Below are 19581 nucleotides of genomic sequence, written 5' to 3'. Positions count from 1 at the left end.
GAGAGCCCCTGGCAGAGCCTGAAGGGGCTCCAGGAGAGCTGGAGAGGGACTGGGGACAAGGCATGGAGGGACAGGACAAGGGGGAATGGCTTCCCACTGCCAGAGAGCAGGGTTAGGTGGGATGTGGGGAAGGAATCCTTCCCTGGGAGGGTGGGCAGGCCCTGGCACAGGCTGGGCAGAGAAGCTGTGGCTGCCCCATCCCTGGGAGTGTCCAAGGCCAGGTTGGACAGGGTTGGAGCACCCTGGGCTGGTGGGAGTTGTCCCTGCCCATGGCAGGGGGTTGGACTGGATGATCTTTAAGGTCCCTTTCCAACCCAAACTGTTCTGGGATTCTGAGTGTGGAGGTGTAACCAGATGGTGATTTTATGGCTGGTTATCTTGTCCTTGAACCGATGATTTGGATGCTCCCACATTCAGTCCTTGTGCACAGTGGTGTCTCTGCAAAGCAAAACAGTGCAGAAAAGAACAGGCCCTGACAGCCAAGGTTAGGACCGTGCACCCTCCAGGACTGGTCTGCCCCGCTGGGGTGGCCGAGGTATCACAGCCACATTCATGTACAGTGAAGTGGTGATGGCAATTACTCCCTGTGGTTTGAGTTAGCACCTCAGTGTTTGCTGGGAACAGGGTGGGGAGAAAGGTCATGTAACCACGAGGAGGTGTGGCCTGGAGCCAGTGATGAGGTCGTTTGATCCTGCTGGGTCTTGTGCCACATGGCATCATTATCATCCCGCAGTTGGCATTATTATGGTAATCACATTGTTGTTTATAATTCCTTAAAGAAGCAGCTCTGCTGTGAATGAGGAGGGAGTGTCTCAGGGGCTTGGCCCAGCCTAAAGAAGCCATGTCAGAGCTGGGGGGGGGGGGTGGTTTGTGTGTGCCCATCCTCGTGGGACCAAGCTGAGCCCATGGATGTGGCCTGGCAGCAGCCAATGCTGGTCCCCACCTTTTGTCTTCAGCTTTTGTGGAGAGGAGATGTTTTGTGGAAAGCAGGAGGTCAGTGAGGGCTGTTGGTCTCCTTGCAGTTTCTGAAACCTCATTTGAAGAAGCTTTCATGAATACACCATCGGGAATGAGGAATTTTTCCTCAAGCTGGAAGGTGTTAGTAAAGACTTTTTTTGCCTGTTTCTCCTCTAGTAGACAGGCTGCAAAAAAGAGGCTTGACTGGTAGGGGTTGTTAGAATTTCTAGTTGGTTTTCTTCTCAAGGAAAACATCTCCATTGCCTGTGTCCTTGGCAGAGTATTAACTTTCCTCTGAGCCTTCCTCCCAGGAGTATCAGTTACTCTGTTTTTACAAGAGGTGCTTGATAGTGATTTACATGCTGCTGGTGTGAGAGCAGCAGGCTGGGATTGCATCTGGCTCATGCTCCCAGGAATGCCAGCTGTGAGGACTGCACTGTCTGCTCAGGAGCTCCTTGGTGAGCCCCCCCACCGCTGTCATCCATCTGTCTATCCGTCCATCCATCCATCTGTTCGTCCACCCACAGAGGGACAACATAGGGTGCAAGTCTGTGCCTCTGTATGTGAGACAGAATTTCTCATTCTTAAAACCAGCTAAGACTCCTGGGTGACAGGGTTTTGTTTCGTATCCCGTGAAGTCACAGAAGTTGGAGTAAAGCAGTCCTTCCTCTTGTGTCGTACCTCTAATAGCATCACTGGTGGTGAGTTCAAAGCATGAGCACAGTCCCCAGGTGCCACATTGACAGGTCTTTCAATCCCACCAGGGATGGGCACTCCCACCACTGCCCTGGGCAGCTGTGCCAGGGCTGACAACCTTTTCAGTGAGGAGGTTTTTCCCAGTATCCAATCTAAACCTTCCTGGCTGTGGAGATGTAGTTTGGAGGTGATGAATGCAGCCCTTTGCCCTGGTCTTCGGGATTCTGAGTCAGGGGGTGGACAGGAAGCTGTTGTGTCGGGTGGGTGATGGTTCAGGGCTTGCCTGAAAGTGGCAAACTGGGATTCAGTCGCTCCAGTGTTCCAAGTTGAAAAGGTTTTTATTGCCACACCTCATGGTGTGCACAGGGTGCTCTGGCAGCCCCACAGCCAGGCTGGGTTTGTCACAAACAGCTTGGAGAGGCAGTGATGTCACCATGAAACAGCACAGGAGACCGAGGCCCTGCTGCACACTGAGGGCCCAGGTGTTGTAACAGCATTAAAAACCAGATTACTTGGGCTGTATAACAGCATTGTGAGGCATCATCCTCGAGAACAAGAAGCCCACAGGGAAGTCTGCTGGGATTAGTTGGGAATTTTTGTGCCCCAGGACACCACGAGTGCAGTGAGCACACGGAGACAGGCACGGTGGAGAGCTGAGCCTCTCTCCTTCAGAGCCAGTCTTGCAGGAGCTTCTGATGTAGGTTACCATGCATAATCAGTCCTTTATTTAGTTCAGGGCTCTGTAACTAAATACTGATTTGCTAAACACAACTTGACTAATGAAGCAATCTGTGGCTGAAAGCCTTGCTCGGTACTGAAAACAAGAGAGAAAACAGAACTGAGTCCTCTCTTCTGTTGTTTTAAAGCAAAACATATTCACAAGGTGGAAGAGTCACCTCCATCCCTGGTTGCTCCATGGATTTAAATACATGCACATTTGTGACATGCCCAGCAAGTGAGAGGTGGCCTGGTCAAAGTACTGCCAGTCCTTGTTCCAGAGCCCTTTCTTTGCTCAACCATGATGATTCCACAGAAAAACAGATTGGAAACTGCACCTTGTGTTCCTTGCTGAGTTTAGAGGGAACAGGGTCAAAAAATACATTGGTGTGCAGTGTGGTCACATTTGTATGTAAAGCTCTGTGTCTGTTCTGAACCACTGTAACTCAAATCGTGCCAGTAGGGTAAATTATTTTCATTTTCCTCAGTCAAAACTTTGCTCCCTGCAGTTAAACACAAACACTTGGTAGGTTGTAAGAGGATAAAAATATTCTTGAAGCTGATAAAGGCTTGATATGACTTGAAAACATGAAGTGGGGTTTTTTTTCCCATGCTGTTACTTTCTTTTTCACATGTGGTCTGTGGGATGACAGGTTGGACATAGGGGTTTCGCTGGTTGTCTCACTTTGCTCTGAAGGGCCCAGTTTTTGGTGGTAGGTTGGATGAATATCTCAGACCTGGGGATTTGCTGGGGGTGGTCACTGCCATAGAATCACAGCCTTGTTTGCCCCTCATGCCTCAGAAAGTTGCAGCAGTTAATGTCTGTTTTGTTATGTTGTAAGTGACCAGCTTTCTGAAGCTGGTTTTGTAATTCACTGGGTGTAGAAGTTTCTTACCTAGATCCTATCTTTATTTTTTTTTAAAGTTTCATTTTCCTCCTGGTCGCTTTTTTCAGCTGATAGAAAACATTCCTTTGAATTGTCACAGTATACAATGGAAACAGTAAAATTGATCTCAGAGCTGCTAAACACATGCAAACCCAAATGCTTTGGTTTGTTTTTAGTCTAATCTGCTTGAACATTGATTTTCCTGCTGGTGTTCCGGCCCAGAGAGCAGATTTTTGATTGCCTACATTTTTTTTGGGTGTTGGTGACCTGGTACATGCAATATGGCAACTGAAAGTGTCCAAGACCGGGTTGGACAGGGCTTGGAGCACCCTGGGCTGGTGGGAGGTGTCCCTGCCCATGGCAGGGGTGGTACTGGGTGGGCTTTGAGGTCCTTTCCAACTAAAACCATTCTGGGATTCTCTGTTTTTTGCCTTGCAGAGCAAAAATCAGGCTTCTCATTCACTCACTAGGGGCGACACATTGCGTAAATGTACCAGCCTGTAAGGGGGAGAAAAGGCTTCTGACATGAGTAATGCCAAACATTCCCTCTGTCGATCCTTAAATCCCATGAGCATGAGGATTGCTAGAAGAGTTTGGATGCTGATTGTGGACCAGAGCTGCATAGTGATAGAAAATTCAACAAATATAGAGCAGGAGTCTTCCCACAGCTGCAGAGTGGCATTATAGATCCTGAGAAATCAGCAGCAAGGGCAGGACAGGGCTGTGTGTATGAGCCTGGAGCCCCAGTCACTTGGTCCGTGTACAATCTCGGTGTTCTTCTATAGGAATTATGTCTCTGTCCATGAACTGCAAAGCAGGTGCTGTCCTAACGAGTGGTTTTGGGTGTCTCTCCCGCAGGAAGAAGAATGCCAGCACGAATATGAAGTGAGGCATCCCCTGTGCTGTGTCGTGCGGATGCTCCCGCTGGCCGGGTGGACGTGGCTCCTGCCCCTGCCCCTGCCCAAACCGCTTCCTGGATAGGATGAAGCCCAGGAGGAGCTTCCCCCCGCGCTGGGGCCGCGGTGAGCGCTGCCCAGTTTAAAGCCCATGCCAGGCCGTGGCCCGGCTGCCTGGCACGATGAAAGAGGTGGTGCTGTGGTCGTCCGAGGAGGTGACCAGCTGGCTGACAGAGAATGCCGTGCCCGAGTACTGCGAGCCCCTGAGGGGCTTCACCGGGCGGGACCTCATCAACCTGACGCAGGAGGACTTCAAGAGGACGCCTCTGTCCCGGGTGTCTGCCGACAGCGGACAGCGGCTCTTGCACATGATTGAGACTCTAAAAATGGCTCACCACATGGAGGCTCACAAGAACGGGCACGTCAACGGGCACATCCGTGTTGGCGTGAGCGGTGCCACACGCGAGAATGGCTTTGGCAGCAAAGCCAAGCTCAATGGGATGCCAAACGGGTTCAAGAAGGAGATGATAAAGATCCCCATGCCAGAGCCAGAGCGCTCACAGTACCCTATGGAGTGGGGCAAGACTTTCCTGGCTTTTATTTATGCACTTTCTTGTTTTGTCTTCACCACGGTGACTATCTCAGTGGTTCATGAACGAGTGCCTCCCAAGGAGGTGCAGCCTCCCCTCCCTGATGCATTTTTTGATCGCTTTGATCGGGTGCAATGGGCTTTTTCTATTTGCGAAATCAACGGCATGATCCTTGTAGGACTGTGGTTTGTTCAGTGGCTGCTCTTAAAATACAAGTAAGTGAAACCTTTTGAAAACTGAGTGCTTCTGACAGCTTTTGGAGGGCAGAGACTAGTTTGCATCCAAATGAAATGAACCTTTTGGGATCTTCTGATTGTTCATTTCTGAAGCCCCATGTGGTGTAAGCTGAAGTTCAGCTGTTCCCTAAGAAACGAAACTGGTCATGTTTGCCTGCACAATAAGCTCGAGGACTTTTTAGGTGTGAGAAGGCCAGGAATTGGGTGAAATGATGCTTTGAACTCAATTGATTGTTCTGTTTGGAGGGCAGCAGGATCCAAGGAAATGGCATGAAGCTGTGTTAGGGTTAGGTTGGATCTCAGGGAAAGGCTCTTCCCCCAGAGGGTGGTGGGCACTGACCAGGCTCCCCAGGGCAGTGGGCACAGCCCCAAGGCTGCCAGAGCTCCAGGAGGGTTTGGATGATCCTCTCAAGAACGGGGTGGGATTGTTGATGTGTCTGTGCAGGGTCAGGAGTTGGACTTGATTGTATTATGGATCCCTTCCAATTCTGTATGTTCTTTGATTTAGTGTCTCTGTGCTTAGCCTGATGTAAACCCCTACCCTAAAGTTCTGCTACTCCTGCCCAAACCCAGCAGGCAGGGGATTGGTCTGTACACCTCAATATTGCTGTGTGAAAAAAGCTTTGAAGGACATTTTCTGCTTGCCGTTATGTGGGGCAGATGATGTCAAACACAAAGGATGTCAAAAGCTAATCATAAAATAAGCAAAAACCTAGATCTGCCATGAGTTTGCAAGGTCTCAGTGGTTGTCTGCCTCTTGCTCCTGCTGGTCCCAGCTGCAAGAGTGAACTTGCCTGCCAGTGGAATGAACCTGCCACTCTCTCTCCTCAGAGGTGTTTAATGCAAGCTATTTATAGAGCTTTAAGTGCACACCTTGGGCTGCCTGAGCTCGAGGGTCTGATGTGAACCCAGTGAAGTGTTCAAAGTCCAGCGGTTTTAGCAATAAGAGGTAGCACAACACCTTCCTTTTTGACAGCCCTACAGCTGCCCAGAGGGGCTCCTCTTCTCCTTTGCTCAGACATCTCATTCTTCACCTGTTCACTGACTCTTTTTGGTGATTCCTACATAGAAAATGGAGGAAGGACCATTTGAGCCCCCCCACCACAAAATACAAGATCCTTTGGCTCATAGGGCTCAGTAGTGGTCTTACAATTAAAGATTTCCCTTTATAAAAGAAGTAAGAATAGTGGCTAGTGAATCACTTGTCCTTGTCATGGAGAAGAACATTAAAACTTAAATATAAGCAGGTGCTTCACCCACTTAATGAGGGGCAAGTGGTTTAAAAAGAGGGAATGTTTAACCTGGGACAGGATGATGCTGTGGGTTCCTGTGGGAATGTGACAGATTAAACCACGAGAGTGAGATGATAGTTTATTCATCCTTAATTTATCAGGTAAATGTTTCAACTGTTGTGCACTTGTACAGAGTTCCTTAAGGGAGGTTTTAGCTGCAGTGTCTCTCTTAGGGAGGGAGGTGCAGGTCTCCTAGCTGCACCTCAGCTCCTCTCCCTGCTGCTCCAGCTGCCTGTGGTGAATGTGGGGGACCACTAACTTCCTTGGGGTCTCTGAGCATAAATGCTCAAACCTAAGGGGAAACACCTAGAGAAGGTGATGTGGGATTGCCCTCAAGAATGAAGTGTTTGGTTTATGGGGTGATACAAGAGATCAGACCCCTGTGATGGAGCTGAGCAGAACCTTTGGGTGAGGAACAGCAGAATTCCTGAGGTGCATGGAGGTTTTGAAGTAGTGAGATGGCTGGACTTGATGGTAAAGTACATATGTTGGTATCACTGACAGAAGTGAGGGTTTGCCCCTACCCTGTCCCTACTTGCTTTGATGTGTTTCTTGTTTTATAGAATCACAGAGTGGTTTGGGTTGGAAGGGACCTTAAGGATCATCCCATTCCAACCTCCTGCTATGGGAAGCCCCCCTTAGAAGGGTCTTTTCTGGTGTAGGGGAAGATGTCAGGGAGTCACAGCTTTCCAGTGGCAGTATCAGCACTGGTCAGTGTGTGGGGATGGTCACAGAATGCTGTGTGACATTCTTGATGCATAATGACACCAAAAGTCTTCTATCCATGAGCAGAGATACTGAAGTCTGAGAGGCCTGAGCTGTGGCCAAGCAGCACGAAGGGAAGAACAGGAGAGGTGTCTGGGGAACAGGAGCCCAGTGAGGTGGTTTTATCTGGAGGACCTCATTCTTGTGGCTTTGGGTGGTGAACCACCACGTGGGTGGTGATTCAGTGCTACAAAAAGAGCTGAATCACTTGTGGTGTTGGCTATCACTTCCCTCTGAAACTTAATTCAAGCACAAAAGGAGGGCATTAGCCAGATGGGCCTTCCTCACTTGTCTGACCGCTGATGGTGTCAGAGTTAACCTTTGCTACCCTCTGATGCAAAGTCAGATGTGCAGCCCTGACTACTGGTCAGCATGGGACCTGGCTCCTCACCTACTGGGGTGACAGAGACACCACTGGTGGGTGTCTCCTGGTGCAAGCTCATGGCACTAGTGAGGCAGCAGCGTTGTAACCTGTGAGCTGAACTGCAGCCAGTTGCTGGGTCGAACCGAGGGAGGCAGCTTTCCTTTGCCAAGCAGTGAAATTCCCTTTGTTATTCTACCAGATCCATTATTTGCTGTCATTGATTTCATCTAAGCTGAGCCTGTTGTTCGCCCAAGCTGTGAGGGATGACAGATGTGTCATTCATGGTACTGGTCACTCAGGTGCTCCTGGTTCAGGCCAAGCATTTTATTTTCTTGACAGATACAACCCACACATCCTTTGTGGGACGGCAGGTCTGGGACCAAGGTGGAGGGTGTTGCGGGGGGGGTTGTCCAGCTAATCAGGGGTTCCCATGGCCCCTGTTACAAGCACAGCTTGCCCAAAGAAGCTGTGGCTGCCCCATCCCTGGGAGTGTCCCAGGCCAGGCTGGACAGGGCTTGGAGCCACCTGGGCTGGTGGTGGGAGGTGTCCCTGCCCATGGCAGGGGGTGGAACAAAATGGTCTTTAAGGTTCCTTCCCATTCAAACCATTCTGTGATTCCTTGATTCTGAGAGTGTCCGTGGGCTGGTCTCTCACAGAGAGCAGGATGGCTGTGCAGGTCTGGACTGGGGCCTCTGTGCTGCCCAAGCCTGTTAGCACAGACACCACAGGGAGCTCGAGGAGCCCAGGCTGGCTGCTGAGGCACAGTTGGCTTCTCTGGGAAGCATTCCCAGATATTTTGGGAGAAGTACAATGCTGGGGTTTGGCCAGGCCTGACATCTGATTCGCTCAGGGGACTGAAAAGTCTACGTGCTCACTGGTGATGTCTGGAGGGTTGGAATAGAGTTGTCTGGGCCAAGAATGAGTGTAGAGGTTGTACTTCCAGCTGGCTCTGACTCGCACATGCTCCAAATCCTCTGGAGAAGGGGAAATATGAGGCTTTTCACATTTAGTTTTTTTATATTACAGTACAGAGCACTCTCACACTTCCCCAAGCTAAATTATGCCAAATCCAGTGGGTTTGTGGATAATTTAAATTAAAAAGAGAAGTTCAGTCCTTGATAAAATGCTGCCACTTCTTTAGTCTCTCAAAATAGTCTTTAATTCCCAACTCCCCTATTTGCCTTTAGGCCAGGTTATAAAGAAAAAGCAGGTTGTAGAAACCAGGGGCAAGTGTGAGACCTTCACTAGATCACCCTTCTGGGAGAAGAGTTCTGCAGAGGAAAACCCCTATCCCACTGGCTTGGTGCCTTTCACGCTTAAATTTCAGTATGTGGAGCTACATTAGCAAATATAATTTTTAACTCCCAGCTTTGTCCATGTTTACATCAGAGGAGGGGAAAAAAAATCTGGAATACTGTGTTACAGCAGTGAGCACTCCAGTACAAAATGTGTTTACCCTGTAAGAGTTGATGTTTTTCTAATAAATCAAAGCACTCAAGTTGTTATTAATCTGGCACTGCAAAGTCATCCTCCTCTGAGAGTGGAGCACTCCAGTTTAATAACTCTGCCAAAAGCTATTAAAAATTAAAAAGATGGCCAATTTTGAGTTTCAAAAGAGCTCAGATATAGGAATATTATTTTTTAAAAAGCAAACAAGAAAGCAACAAATTAATTCCAATACCTGAAGGGAACCTACAAGAAAGATAGAGACTATTTACAAGGGGGAATGGCTTCCCACTGCCAGAGGGTAGGGATAGATGGGATATTGGGAAGGAATCCTTCCCTGGGAGGGTGGGCAGGCCCTGGCACAGGTTGGGCAGAGAAGCTGTGGCTGCCCCATCCCTGGGAGTGTCCAAGGCCAGGTCGGACAGAGCTTGGAGCAACTTGGGCTGGTGGGAAGTGTCCCTGCCCGTGGCACTGGATGGGCTTTAAGGTCCCTTCCAACCCAAACCAGTCTGGGATTCTGTGAATGCCAAAATTTGTAACGTGAACTGATCATAACTGCAAATAACTATTTCAAATCTACCAAATCCAACATGGTCTGTAGCCAGTAGAACACAAAGGGTGTTTAATTGCTGTAATTGGATTTGCCCTTGATTTTGCAACCCTGGCAGGGATGTCTCTGTAGGGTTTCTCTAAAGGTTGCTAGTGTCCTGGTGGATGTGCCAGAAGCAGTTTAGTTGTTGTAGCTCTTCCCTGAGTGTGTTCTTAGCTATTAGCCTGTGGTGAAACCCAAGAGACTAGTTTTGGGGCTCGCTGTCCCTCCTGCCCCCGTTTCCCCCCTGTGCTCATACTGGTTTTGCAGAACCACCTCCCTGTGCCCCAAAGCTGCATCTGCCCCCTCTGCATCCACCAGTGGCTCACTGGCAACCTCAGTGGTAACACTTGTCTGGAGAGCGGCTGCCCCTGCAGACACAGACACCCTATGTGGTGGCCAGAGCAGCTCTGCAGTTGTTTCAGAGGTTTCCTTACTGGTGTGAATTGCTGCCTTTATAATGCTGCTCAGGCAAGATGTGTTCTCTCTCTTTTGGGTTATCCGAGCTCTGTCTTCTCATCCTTTGTAATTACTAAATATGTGTTTCAGCTGAAATAAACTTCCTTCTTTTAATCTTAGAATGAAAATACTGTAACTTTATCCCTGCCTTGATTAGGAAATAAGTGACAACCCGCAGCTAGTGGAGGGGTGTGGGGCATGAAATCCCTTTCAATGTCTTCAACGCCCAGTCTGCACAGGACTTTGTGTTCTAATCCTTAGATTTCCTGTAATCATCTCCATGGGTAAAGTTAGTTGAGTTGCTCATGTGTCTCTGACCTGAAAAGCCTGGGAATATTTGTGAAGTGTTCGGTATTCTCAGGTGTCGGCCAACACTGTTGCGAGTTTCAAAAGCTCCAGAAGAAAGCAGTTGTAAGTTTGTTTTATTTACCCTGGTGTATTTTGTTTGCCTTAAGTGACCTCCTTGTTTTTCTCTCATGTTTTCCCTCCTAGGTCTATAATTAGCAGGAGATTTTTCTGTATAGTTGGCACACTATACCTGTACAGGTGTATTACGATGTATGTGACCACACTCCCAGTACCTGGAATGCATTTCAAGTGTTCTCCAAAGGTAAACTGCGTCTGGCTGCCTTTCCATAATTTAATCTGCATATTTTCCCGTTGTCCTGCTGTTCCCAAACCTATGAGCAACACTTTATCAAGAATTGTTACTGGTGGTTACTAAGGATTCTGCTCCTCTGCCGTGCTCTGCTGAGGCCCCACCTGGGTCACTGCGAAGTTCTGGTGCCCCCAACATCAGAAGTTCATGGAGCTGCTGGAGCAAGTCCAGAGGAGGCCACTAAGTTGCTGAGGGGACTGGAGCATCTCCCTATGGGGACAGGCTGGGAGAGCTGGGAGTGTTCAGCCTGGAGAGGAGAAGGTTGTGTGGAGACCTCTTAGCACCTTCCAGGGTCTGAAGGGGTTACAGGGAAGCAGGAGAGGGGCTGTGCATCAGAGTGACAGGACAGGAGGAATGGCTTCAAACTGACAGAAAGTAGGTTTAGATGGGATGTTAGGAAGGACTCCTTGCCTGGGAGAGTGCTGAGTCCCTGGCACAGGGTGCCCAGAGCAGCTGTGGCTTCCCCATCCCTGGAAGTGTCCAAGGCCAGGCTGGACAGGGCTTGGAGCAACTTGGGCTAGTGGGAGGTGTCCCTGCCCACAGGATGGGCTTTCAGGTCCCTTCCGACCCAAACCACTCTGTATTCTGTGATTCTAATTTGAGAACACTGGTTTGGCATGACATGGACATCCTTCTGCAGATCAGCAGCCTGCCTCTCAGCAGAGGTGTTGGCAGGTGCTTTGGGGCAGTGCAGGCATTCCCACCCTTTCAAAATGCAGATTTACACAATTTCTGTGGCATTTTTCAACTAAATTTGCATGGTCAGCAATTTTCTGTCTCCACCAGAGCAGCTGAGGATGTGCAGCCTGTGGAGGTGCCATGTGTCACACATATATTTCTAACCATCTCAGTGTGTCAAATCCAAATATGATTCGTGTTTGAAAATGACCAAAGAAACTTTTCTAAGGCTGGAACTCTGTCTCTTGCATATATTTCTGCAATTGTGGCAGCACAAGGGCTTGTCACCTCCTCCCCAGTGCAGGTTTGTTGTGAAAGCCATGGATGAAACCAGGCTACTGGGACAGAGGTGCTTGGACCAAGGGCCTTCTGGTCAGCCTGGAAGGATAATTCATGTGCTTGGGGTGGAGATGGTGTTGCATCCATCTCACATCACCCACGGATTGCTGGAAGTGTGGTCCTTACTGCAGTTCCCAGGGCTGATTGTGCTAGGAGTTGATTGAACCAGGAGAAAGGGGGTAAAAAAGTAATTTCCATAAAGTATCTTTGTGTGCACAGCCATAAATCAGGTGACAGGTCTGAAATCACTGATGGCCAGGTAGTGAAGTGCTGCTTGGACCTGGTGTATGTGCTGTTGTTGTTCTGGTGAGGATTGGCACAGACAAACAAAGTCCAAGTGCTTTGGTTCCTGGGGAAATGAAGCCTATGAACATACCAACACCAGTACTTTGCCAAGGCAGAACGATTGCCAAGCCACGTGTGGCTTTTGGAGGGGCCCTGAGCTTTTGGAAAGAGAAGTGAGTGGGAGAGGAGTCAACACTGTATTTGATCAGTCAACTGTTATGAAATTAGAAAAGAAAGAACACAGGTATTTATGGGCTGAAGTGAATAAATCTGCCACTTGTGGGAATTTACAGCATTGACCAATCCTTCTCATTACTCAAATAGAGACAATCTTGTGTTGTGCTCCTCTATTGCCCTGATAAGACTAAGGACTGGCTGGGTTTTCTATATAAATATACTGGTGGGGAAAGAATAACCTCTCAACACCTTATTGAGTTATATATGATTGTGAAGAGTGGACTTTGGGGAGCATTGTAATGTTTGTAAGGAACAGTTAGCAGGAAATGTTTAGTTCCTGCAAAGAACCTGCTGGAATCTGTCAGAAATTAATAGTTCCCATTTCTGAAAGCTGGCACAGAAGTTCAGCACTGTGCTCTGACAAACACCACAGGTGTTTGTGTTGGACTGGCAAGTGGAAGGGGAGAATTTTGAAGACTTTTCCTGGTGCACTTATGATTTGGAGTGAGATCCTCTTCTTTTCAACATATCTTGGTTTTAGCAGCTGGATGTACATTCATCCTGGTTTCTCTTGGATTATCATCAGTAGGGCCTGTGCTATTACCAACAAGATTAATTAAATTAGTTTATTTTAGAGTGTATCGCCTCTTGAACAGAAGGAAAACCTCAGATGAGCACCAGCTGTAATAGGTCCAAAGCATCAATAAGCTCATGTCTTTTTCCCCCTAGAAATGTGCTGCCAGGTTTTGGGAATTACTTGCTGATCGATCTTCTGAATCAAAACAAAACCAGAGAAGAACCAAAAGGCAGAGTTGCTGTCTAAAATCATTGCTTTAAACTCTGAAAGGTTAAAGCTGATATTTTACTGTGCTGTTGTGTTCTCTTCCACCAGCTCTTTGGAGACTGGGAATCTCATCTGCGAAGGATAATGAAGTTGATTGCCGGAGGAGGATTGTCCATCACAGGATCCCACAACATGTGCGGTGACTACCTGTACAGCGGCCACACTGTCATCCTAACCCTCACATACCTGTTCATCAGAGAGTGTGAGTTCCTGCCTGTGCCCAGGCAATTCCTTGGTGTATAATTCCTTCCTAACTGAGGAATTATTGTTTTGCTCATCGGTAAATACGTGCATTTTCCAGCATGATAGGAAATGGCTTCATGTTGCACCAGCTGGACATTAGGGAAGTTTCTTCACCAAAAAAGGGTTGTAATGTTTTAGGTTGGAAGTGACCTTAAATCTCATCCAGTTCCACTCCCCTGCCCAGGGACCTTCCACTCTACCAGGTTGCCCCAAACTGGTCCTGGACACTTCCAGGGATGGGTCAGCCATAGCTTCTCTGCCCACCCTCCCAGGGAAGGATTTCTTCCCAGTATTTCATCTAAACACAAATTGAATCATTTGACTGACCAGAGTATATATCTTTCTCAAAGAGTTTGTAACCGTCTGTTGTCCAAGGATCTCATTACCCCCAAGTACAACTTTAAGTTACATCTTAGGAGAATGGGACTTACTTTATGATCTCAGCATTCCTGCTCTTAATCTTGCTGCAGGGTTGCAGTCTGTGACCTCTGCTAAATTACACCATTAGTTTTGATAATGCTGTGCTTTGAAATGACCACTGCTTGCTTGTGCTTCTTTCCAGATTCCCCACGGCGACTCTGGTGGTATCACTGGCTTTGCTGGGCACTCAGCATGGTTGGGATGTTCTGCATCCTCCTTGCTCATGACCACTACACTGTGGACGTGGTGGTGGCTTACTACATCACTACAAGACTATTCTGGTGGTACCACACAATGGCCAACCAGCAAGTGAGTTCCTCACACACTTTGGGTCCATGGGGCTCTACTTGCAGTGGGGTGGTGGTGGGTGGATATCCACAGAAGTGGACTCATCCATGTTCTATGGTGAGTCCCTCTCCTCCCCCTGTCACTGGGTTTGCAGGAAAGGAAGGCATCTTTGGTTGGGTGGTTCTTGAGTCCTGAGCACAGAAGTACATAAAGGCCTACCCTGCTTCCCCTGGGCAGCCTCAGTGGTTGAAGTCCTTCTGAATTTGGGCCAGTTTTGTGATAGCAGAGCAAACTATTTAGACTTGGTGAGGGTTTTTGTCTTGGTTTTTTTTGTTTGTTTTTTAAGGCCAGCTGGATTTTCCTTGTATTCTGTGGCTTGTGTGCATTAGTTAGATGACCAGTCTCTTCAGGAATAGTATGAGGGCCTCACTAAAAATGTTATTGAAGAGTTTCCAAGTGGTGGTAAGTTCTCCTGGCCAAGGGCAATGCTTTCCTTTTGGAGGGCAGTGCAGCAGAGAACAGGCTGCTCCTGTCCGAAGGCCCATAGCAAGAAAAATAGGATGGTGAGGGAAATACTGAGAACAAGGAGCTGCTTAGGAGGAGACACAGCCCTTGGTGGCTATACTCAGTCAGAAAGGAGCTGTAAAAGACTCATCAAAGGTTGAATGAAGAAGTTTAAATGGCAACTCATACTATTTCCTTCCATCCTGGCCTTCCCTGCCAGTGAACTGGAGCAGTAAGAGAGGAGCTTACAGTTGTGAGGAATTGGACATCTCCCCTGCTGTGCCAGGGCAGGGTCAGGTTGGATCTCAGGGAAAGGTCCTTCCCGCAGAGGTTGGTGGGCACTGACCAGGCTCCCCAGGGCAGTGGGCACAGCCCCAAGGCTGCCAGAGCTGCAGGAGGGTTTGGATGCTGCTCTGAAGGACAGGGTTGGGATTGTTGGGGTGTCTGTGCAGGGCCAGGGGTTGGACTGGATGGTCCTTGTGGGTCCCTTCCAGCTCGGGATATTCTGATTCTGTGAGAGAAGATGCAGAAGTCTTTCCCATGGATAACAGCTGTAGCAAGTTAAGAGAAACTGTCATGTCTCTAGAAGTATATTGGTGTCCAAATATTTTCTGTCCACATGGTGAAAGATTTTTTGCTTATCTATTGCACATGCCTCCAGTTATCTGTTTAAGAAAGACCTGTGATGATGGGAAATGGGTTAATATTGTGACAGTACAGATTTTTGGATCATATCATAGAATCGTTATAGAATGGCCTGGGTTTGGAAGAGGCCTTAAAGTTCATCTAATTCCAGCCCCCTGAAGGCCTTCTGGCGACTAGCTCATCATTCCCCTGGTTTTGGTGCTGCATGAAGCAGTGCACCACAGTCAGGCCCTGTGGTGTGTTTTTATCCCAAAGTGCCTGATTGCAAATGAGATGCACTTTGATGTTCAGTCAGTTTGGGAGCCACTGTGTTCAATGGCAATCTCTGCCCAGGCTCCATAATTCCTGTTGTATAACACCAGATGGATTTCCATGCCTCGAATCTGCTCCTGGACTCTATCAAAACAGCTGCTGAGTGGCTGTGCTTCCAGTGTAGAAGTACTGGAGTCAGGATGGCCTTGAGTCCTCGTGAGAACTTGCTTCAGCAAGGCCTTTGCCTTACTGTGTGGAAATCTACCTGTTCTGCTGCATGATGTGACTCAGAATGTGGCTCAGCATTGCTTCCCTAAGTTGCTGAGATGTTGGGAAATGCCAGTCCCTGAATCCTTTCCTGAGCACACCTTTGTGTGCCACTCCCGTTCCTCATGCTGCTCCTTGTGTCTGAGCTTACAGTTAAAAGAATTTATTTTACATGTGAGCTTGGCATGGAGATAAAGCACAGTGTACAAGCCCTGGGCTTGCACTTTGCTGTGGACGGGTTCAGTGATTCCTGGCTCTGGTGTTGAAAATGTGCAGCAGGGTGGTTGGATAACTCCCTCAGGGCCAGCCCACTCCTTGTGCCTCATCTGGGGCTTGCTTATGACAAAGAGAAGGAAAAGGGTGGGTGGGAGCAGTGTGGGAGCATGTGGAGGGCAGGGCAGGGCTTCTGGCCTCCTCCAGGTGTTTTGAGGTGTGCCTCACTCATCACTCCGTAGGCTCTGAAGCCATTCTTGACCTGCATGAAATTTTGGAGATGCTCATAGTAACAACTGTGCTTTGAGTTGGGTTTTTCATTTCCAAAGGGGAGGAGAGGAGAGAATCATCTTTGGGCTGTTCATATTTTTTCCTGTGGGCCTGTCAAACAAGTGAGGTCTTGGAAACAAGGGTGGGGCTCACTTGAGTGTGTGCAGGGAGGCTGTGGAGGAGTAGCTTGGCTTCTCCTGATCCTTGTCCGTGCAAATCTGTCTGGGAGGTGTTTCGGGATGTCAGGAGGCTTTTGGAAGCAGCAGTGAGCAGGATGTCCCAGCTGAACGGTGTCGAGTAGTGATGTCCCACGAGCAAGTGACCCACTCTCCTGTAATTCTCTCCCTCTGATTGTCCTCGCACAGGTGCTAAAAGAAGCTTCCCAAACCAACCTCCTCGCAAGGGTCTGGTGGTACAAGCCCTTCCAGTACTTTGAGAAGAATGTGCAAGGCATTGTACCTCGCTCCTACCACTGGCCCTTGCGGTGGCCGGCGCTGCCGCGGCGCCGGTCGGTGAAGTACAGCCGCCTGGCCAGCGACACATAACGGCGCGCGCAGCCGGGCCAGGACCCGCCCCAAGTGCTCACACCTCCTGCGAGAAGATGCCATAAAGGAAATCAGCCGCTCCCTAACCCTTTCTTTTAACAGCTCCCTTGACTTGACCTGTTCAGTTACCTGGTAAGCACTGTGATCTTTTTTTCTCTCCAAAGGATCTGCGTTGAACAACAATAAAGAGAATTTGACTTATCATGCACTGTTATACATTTCTTGTTAATGGATTTGGGATTTACATTGACCCATCACCATGTTCCTTTGTATATGATGCGACAACATAAATGAGAGCTTTTATATCATAAGTTCTGGTCTTTCCAGTCACGTCTGGGAACAAAGCATATTATTTTCTTGGGAAAACATACTTTTCATATCTCTTGCCCCAAAGATTGGGCTGTAAGCCATTTTCTAGCAAATGACTATATGAAGGTTTCTAAATACCTGCCTTGGGTGAAATTAAGAAATCTTTCTACCTGTTGCACGATGCTACGAATAAGATGATAGAAAGGTTTGGTAATCCTGATTTTGTAGAATCTGCAGTGACTGACTGTGTCAAAAAGTGGGAAAAAAAAAAAAGAAAAAAAATGTAAAGTGATTTTCTAAGTATTTCCTAACTTTATTTTTCAAAATGTGTATGAAAAAAATTAAATTTAAAAAGATTTTTACATGTCAGAGAATAGAGAGTTAAAATTTAAAGAAAATGCTTCTTGGGAGAGAGAGATTTGTCTATGTTTCTAGTGCCTTTCTTGTCTTGATTGTATGGTCAGTAGGCAGTCTTAAATGTTTTTATTTAAAATAAAGTATTCCATGAAAGCAGAATTATATATACTATATAATTACTAATTTTTGCATTTATAGCTAAATTAAACTGGAAATTTGCTTATAATGTTGAAATTGCCATGTGTAGGGAAAAAAGCACCCCACCAAATAAAAAGGGTCTGATCTTGCTCACACATTGTGGGCAGGTCAAGCTGAGAAGTATCACTTTATTCTTGGATTTTAAAAAGCAGAACAGCCATGAATTCCTGTTTTTTAAGAGTTTTGCAAATGGTCACTGAGTGAACTATGAATGGTTTCTCCATCCCCTATTGAAATGTTGTTGAAAAAACAACAAAGATAATCTATTTCTTTAAAATATTTGTGCAGAAACTGCATGTAATTCTGAGTTTTACTCCTACCATACATACTGTATGTTTGGGGAAATATCCTATCCTAAACTTGCCAATGTGCAGAACAAAATAGTTTTTTTAAAAAAGAATGAAGAAGAGAAAAATATATATATAAATATATATATATCCATTCTGTATTTTACGTGAAGCAGAGTTATCTTCTGTAGGTTTTTTGTGTATTCACAAGGTGATATTTGTATTGTAAAACAAAAATGGTGAAGGAAAATAAAAAGGCTTTTGAAAAATGTAGTTTCCTTTATCTTTTTAATGTTAAGTTGAAATTTAAAGCTGGGTTTATTCTTCCTAAACCTTGCCTTTAAGTTGATGTTATTGCACTGTAGGCCATCCAATTTGGACTGTATGGAAACTGCATTGATTTGGAATTGCTGTTGGGCAAACCAGTGCCTTATCTGAACTAAATGCTATGCAATCGATTGCAAGCGTGCGGGAGCCGGGAGCGGGTGGAGGAGCCTTCCTGGGACCCATCACCAGGCCTTGAAAAATCTACCCCCAGACTTCTGGGATGGAGTACACGGCAGGGTGAACATCCACCCCCTTGGGATCAGCGAGTCCTGGCTCTTACACACCAGAAAAAAACAAAAAACAAAAAAAACAAAAAAAAAAAAAAAAACAAAAAAAAAGAAAAAAAGAGCAAATTTCTGTGCATCCATGATAGTGAAAGTGTCATTTCTTTCTTCTTTTGTTTTTTTGGGGGATGGTTTATCTCAACTTCTCTGCCCTGTTCCTCAACCTTGGCAAAAGCTTCCTTGAGGAGCTGATGGGATGTTGCTTTTGCTGCTGTTGCTTGGGATGCTAAACAAGACCAACCTGTTCCTTATCAGTTCTCTGTCTCCCTTGGAAGGAGGGAGGGAATTCCATGGCCAAACCCTTCGCAACAGCGTTTGCAGAGCTGCAAATTAATTTAGAGCTCGTCTCTCTGTGCTTTGTCTTCAACTCACAGCTTTATCCTGGCAACTCTAGGGTTAAAAGTCAATTTTTAAAAAGCCCAAACCCACCCTGACGTGATTTTTTTTTCAGAGAGAATTCGCACTCCCAGACGTAAACCAACGAGTTGATTTTTCAAGGCCTGGCATCATGCACATCAAACCCATTGACATAAGTAAATGTATGGATATATATGCACATGACATTAAATGGAATCTGCTGAATTCTGCATTGTAGTGTCTGACTTACTGCATGGATCCTGCTCAGCCTGGTCCCATCCGTCCCACAGCGGCTTTGGTAGAGCGTGTTGCCTTGGGAAAAGAGTCTGGGCAAACCGGGACAGGAGCTCAGCACTGTGGCCTTGTGCTGGAGCAGGGGACCCAGGGGATGGATAGGGGATAAACCTGCTGTGCATCTGTGTTCTGGTGCTTGTGCTGCCTGGTCCTTCTCCCAGCAGCACCTTGGTTTTTTGGATGGGTGATGGCACTGGCGCTGCAGCCACCCATTGTTCAGCATTGCAGTCATGGCTGGGGATGCCAAATTTCCCACTTCAGCTGCCTTTCCCTCACAGCTCTCAGGTGTTGTACATCTCCAGTGATTCTTCAGCCTCGGCTTTCTGGGCAGTGTAGCTAAGAGTGGTCCTCTGCACTTTTTGAACAGCATGCTTGCCTTTGGAATTTGTATCCCTAGGTTGACATCCTTGGGCAATTTCCAGGGACAGTCCTTTTCCCATTTAGAGGCTGAAACACTTCCCTTTCTCTTCCCTTCTGTTAACTAGGGGAAATTTAGTTTGGATATCAGGAAAATGCCCTTCACCCCAGAGGCTGCCAGAGTCCAGGAGTGTTGGGACAACACTCTTAGGGGCACAGTGGGATTGTTGGGATGTCTGTGCAGGGACAGGGGTTGGACTGGATCCCTCTGGGTCCTTTCCAACTCAGG

The 19581-nt window shown here is 47.4% G+C and overlaps 1 protein-coding gene across 12 annotated transcripts in view; it reads left to right on the top strand.

Annotated features, from left to right (window-relative positions):
* The window catches only part of SGMS1 (sphingomyelin synthase 1), an 89319-nt gene extending 70446 nt beyond the window's left edge, over nucleotides 1–18873 (top strand). For all 12 annotated transcript variants that reach the window (XM_071563261.1, XM_071563265.1, XM_071563266.1 and 9 more), the window contains 5 exons: nucleotides 4116–4958; nucleotides 10387–10504; nucleotides 12924–13077; nucleotides 13681–13847; nucleotides 16343–18873. In XM_071563261.1, coding sequence (XP_071419362.1) covers nucleotides 4336–4958; nucleotides 10387–10504; nucleotides 12924–13077; nucleotides 13681–13847; nucleotides 16343–16522 — 1242 coding nt within the window. In that variant the 5' untranslated portion in view covers nucleotides 4116–4335 and the 3' untranslated portion in view covers nucleotides 16523–18873. The remainder of the gene's footprint in view (nucleotides 1–4115; nucleotides 4959–10386; nucleotides 10505–12923; nucleotides 13078–13680; nucleotides 13848–16342) is intronic.
* Nucleotides 18874–19581: the final 708 nt, after the last annotated feature.

This window comes from Pithys albifrons, chromosome 9 (assembly GCF_047495875.1).
Source record: "Pithys albifrons albifrons isolate INPA30051 chromosome 9, PitAlb_v1, whole genome shotgun sequence".
Lineage (NCBI taxonomy): Eukaryota > Metazoa > Chordata > Aves > Passeriformes > Thamnophilidae > Pithys > Pithys albifrons.
Note: the sequence above shows the minus strand (reverse complement) of the source record. Positions and strands in the feature narration are given on the sequence as shown.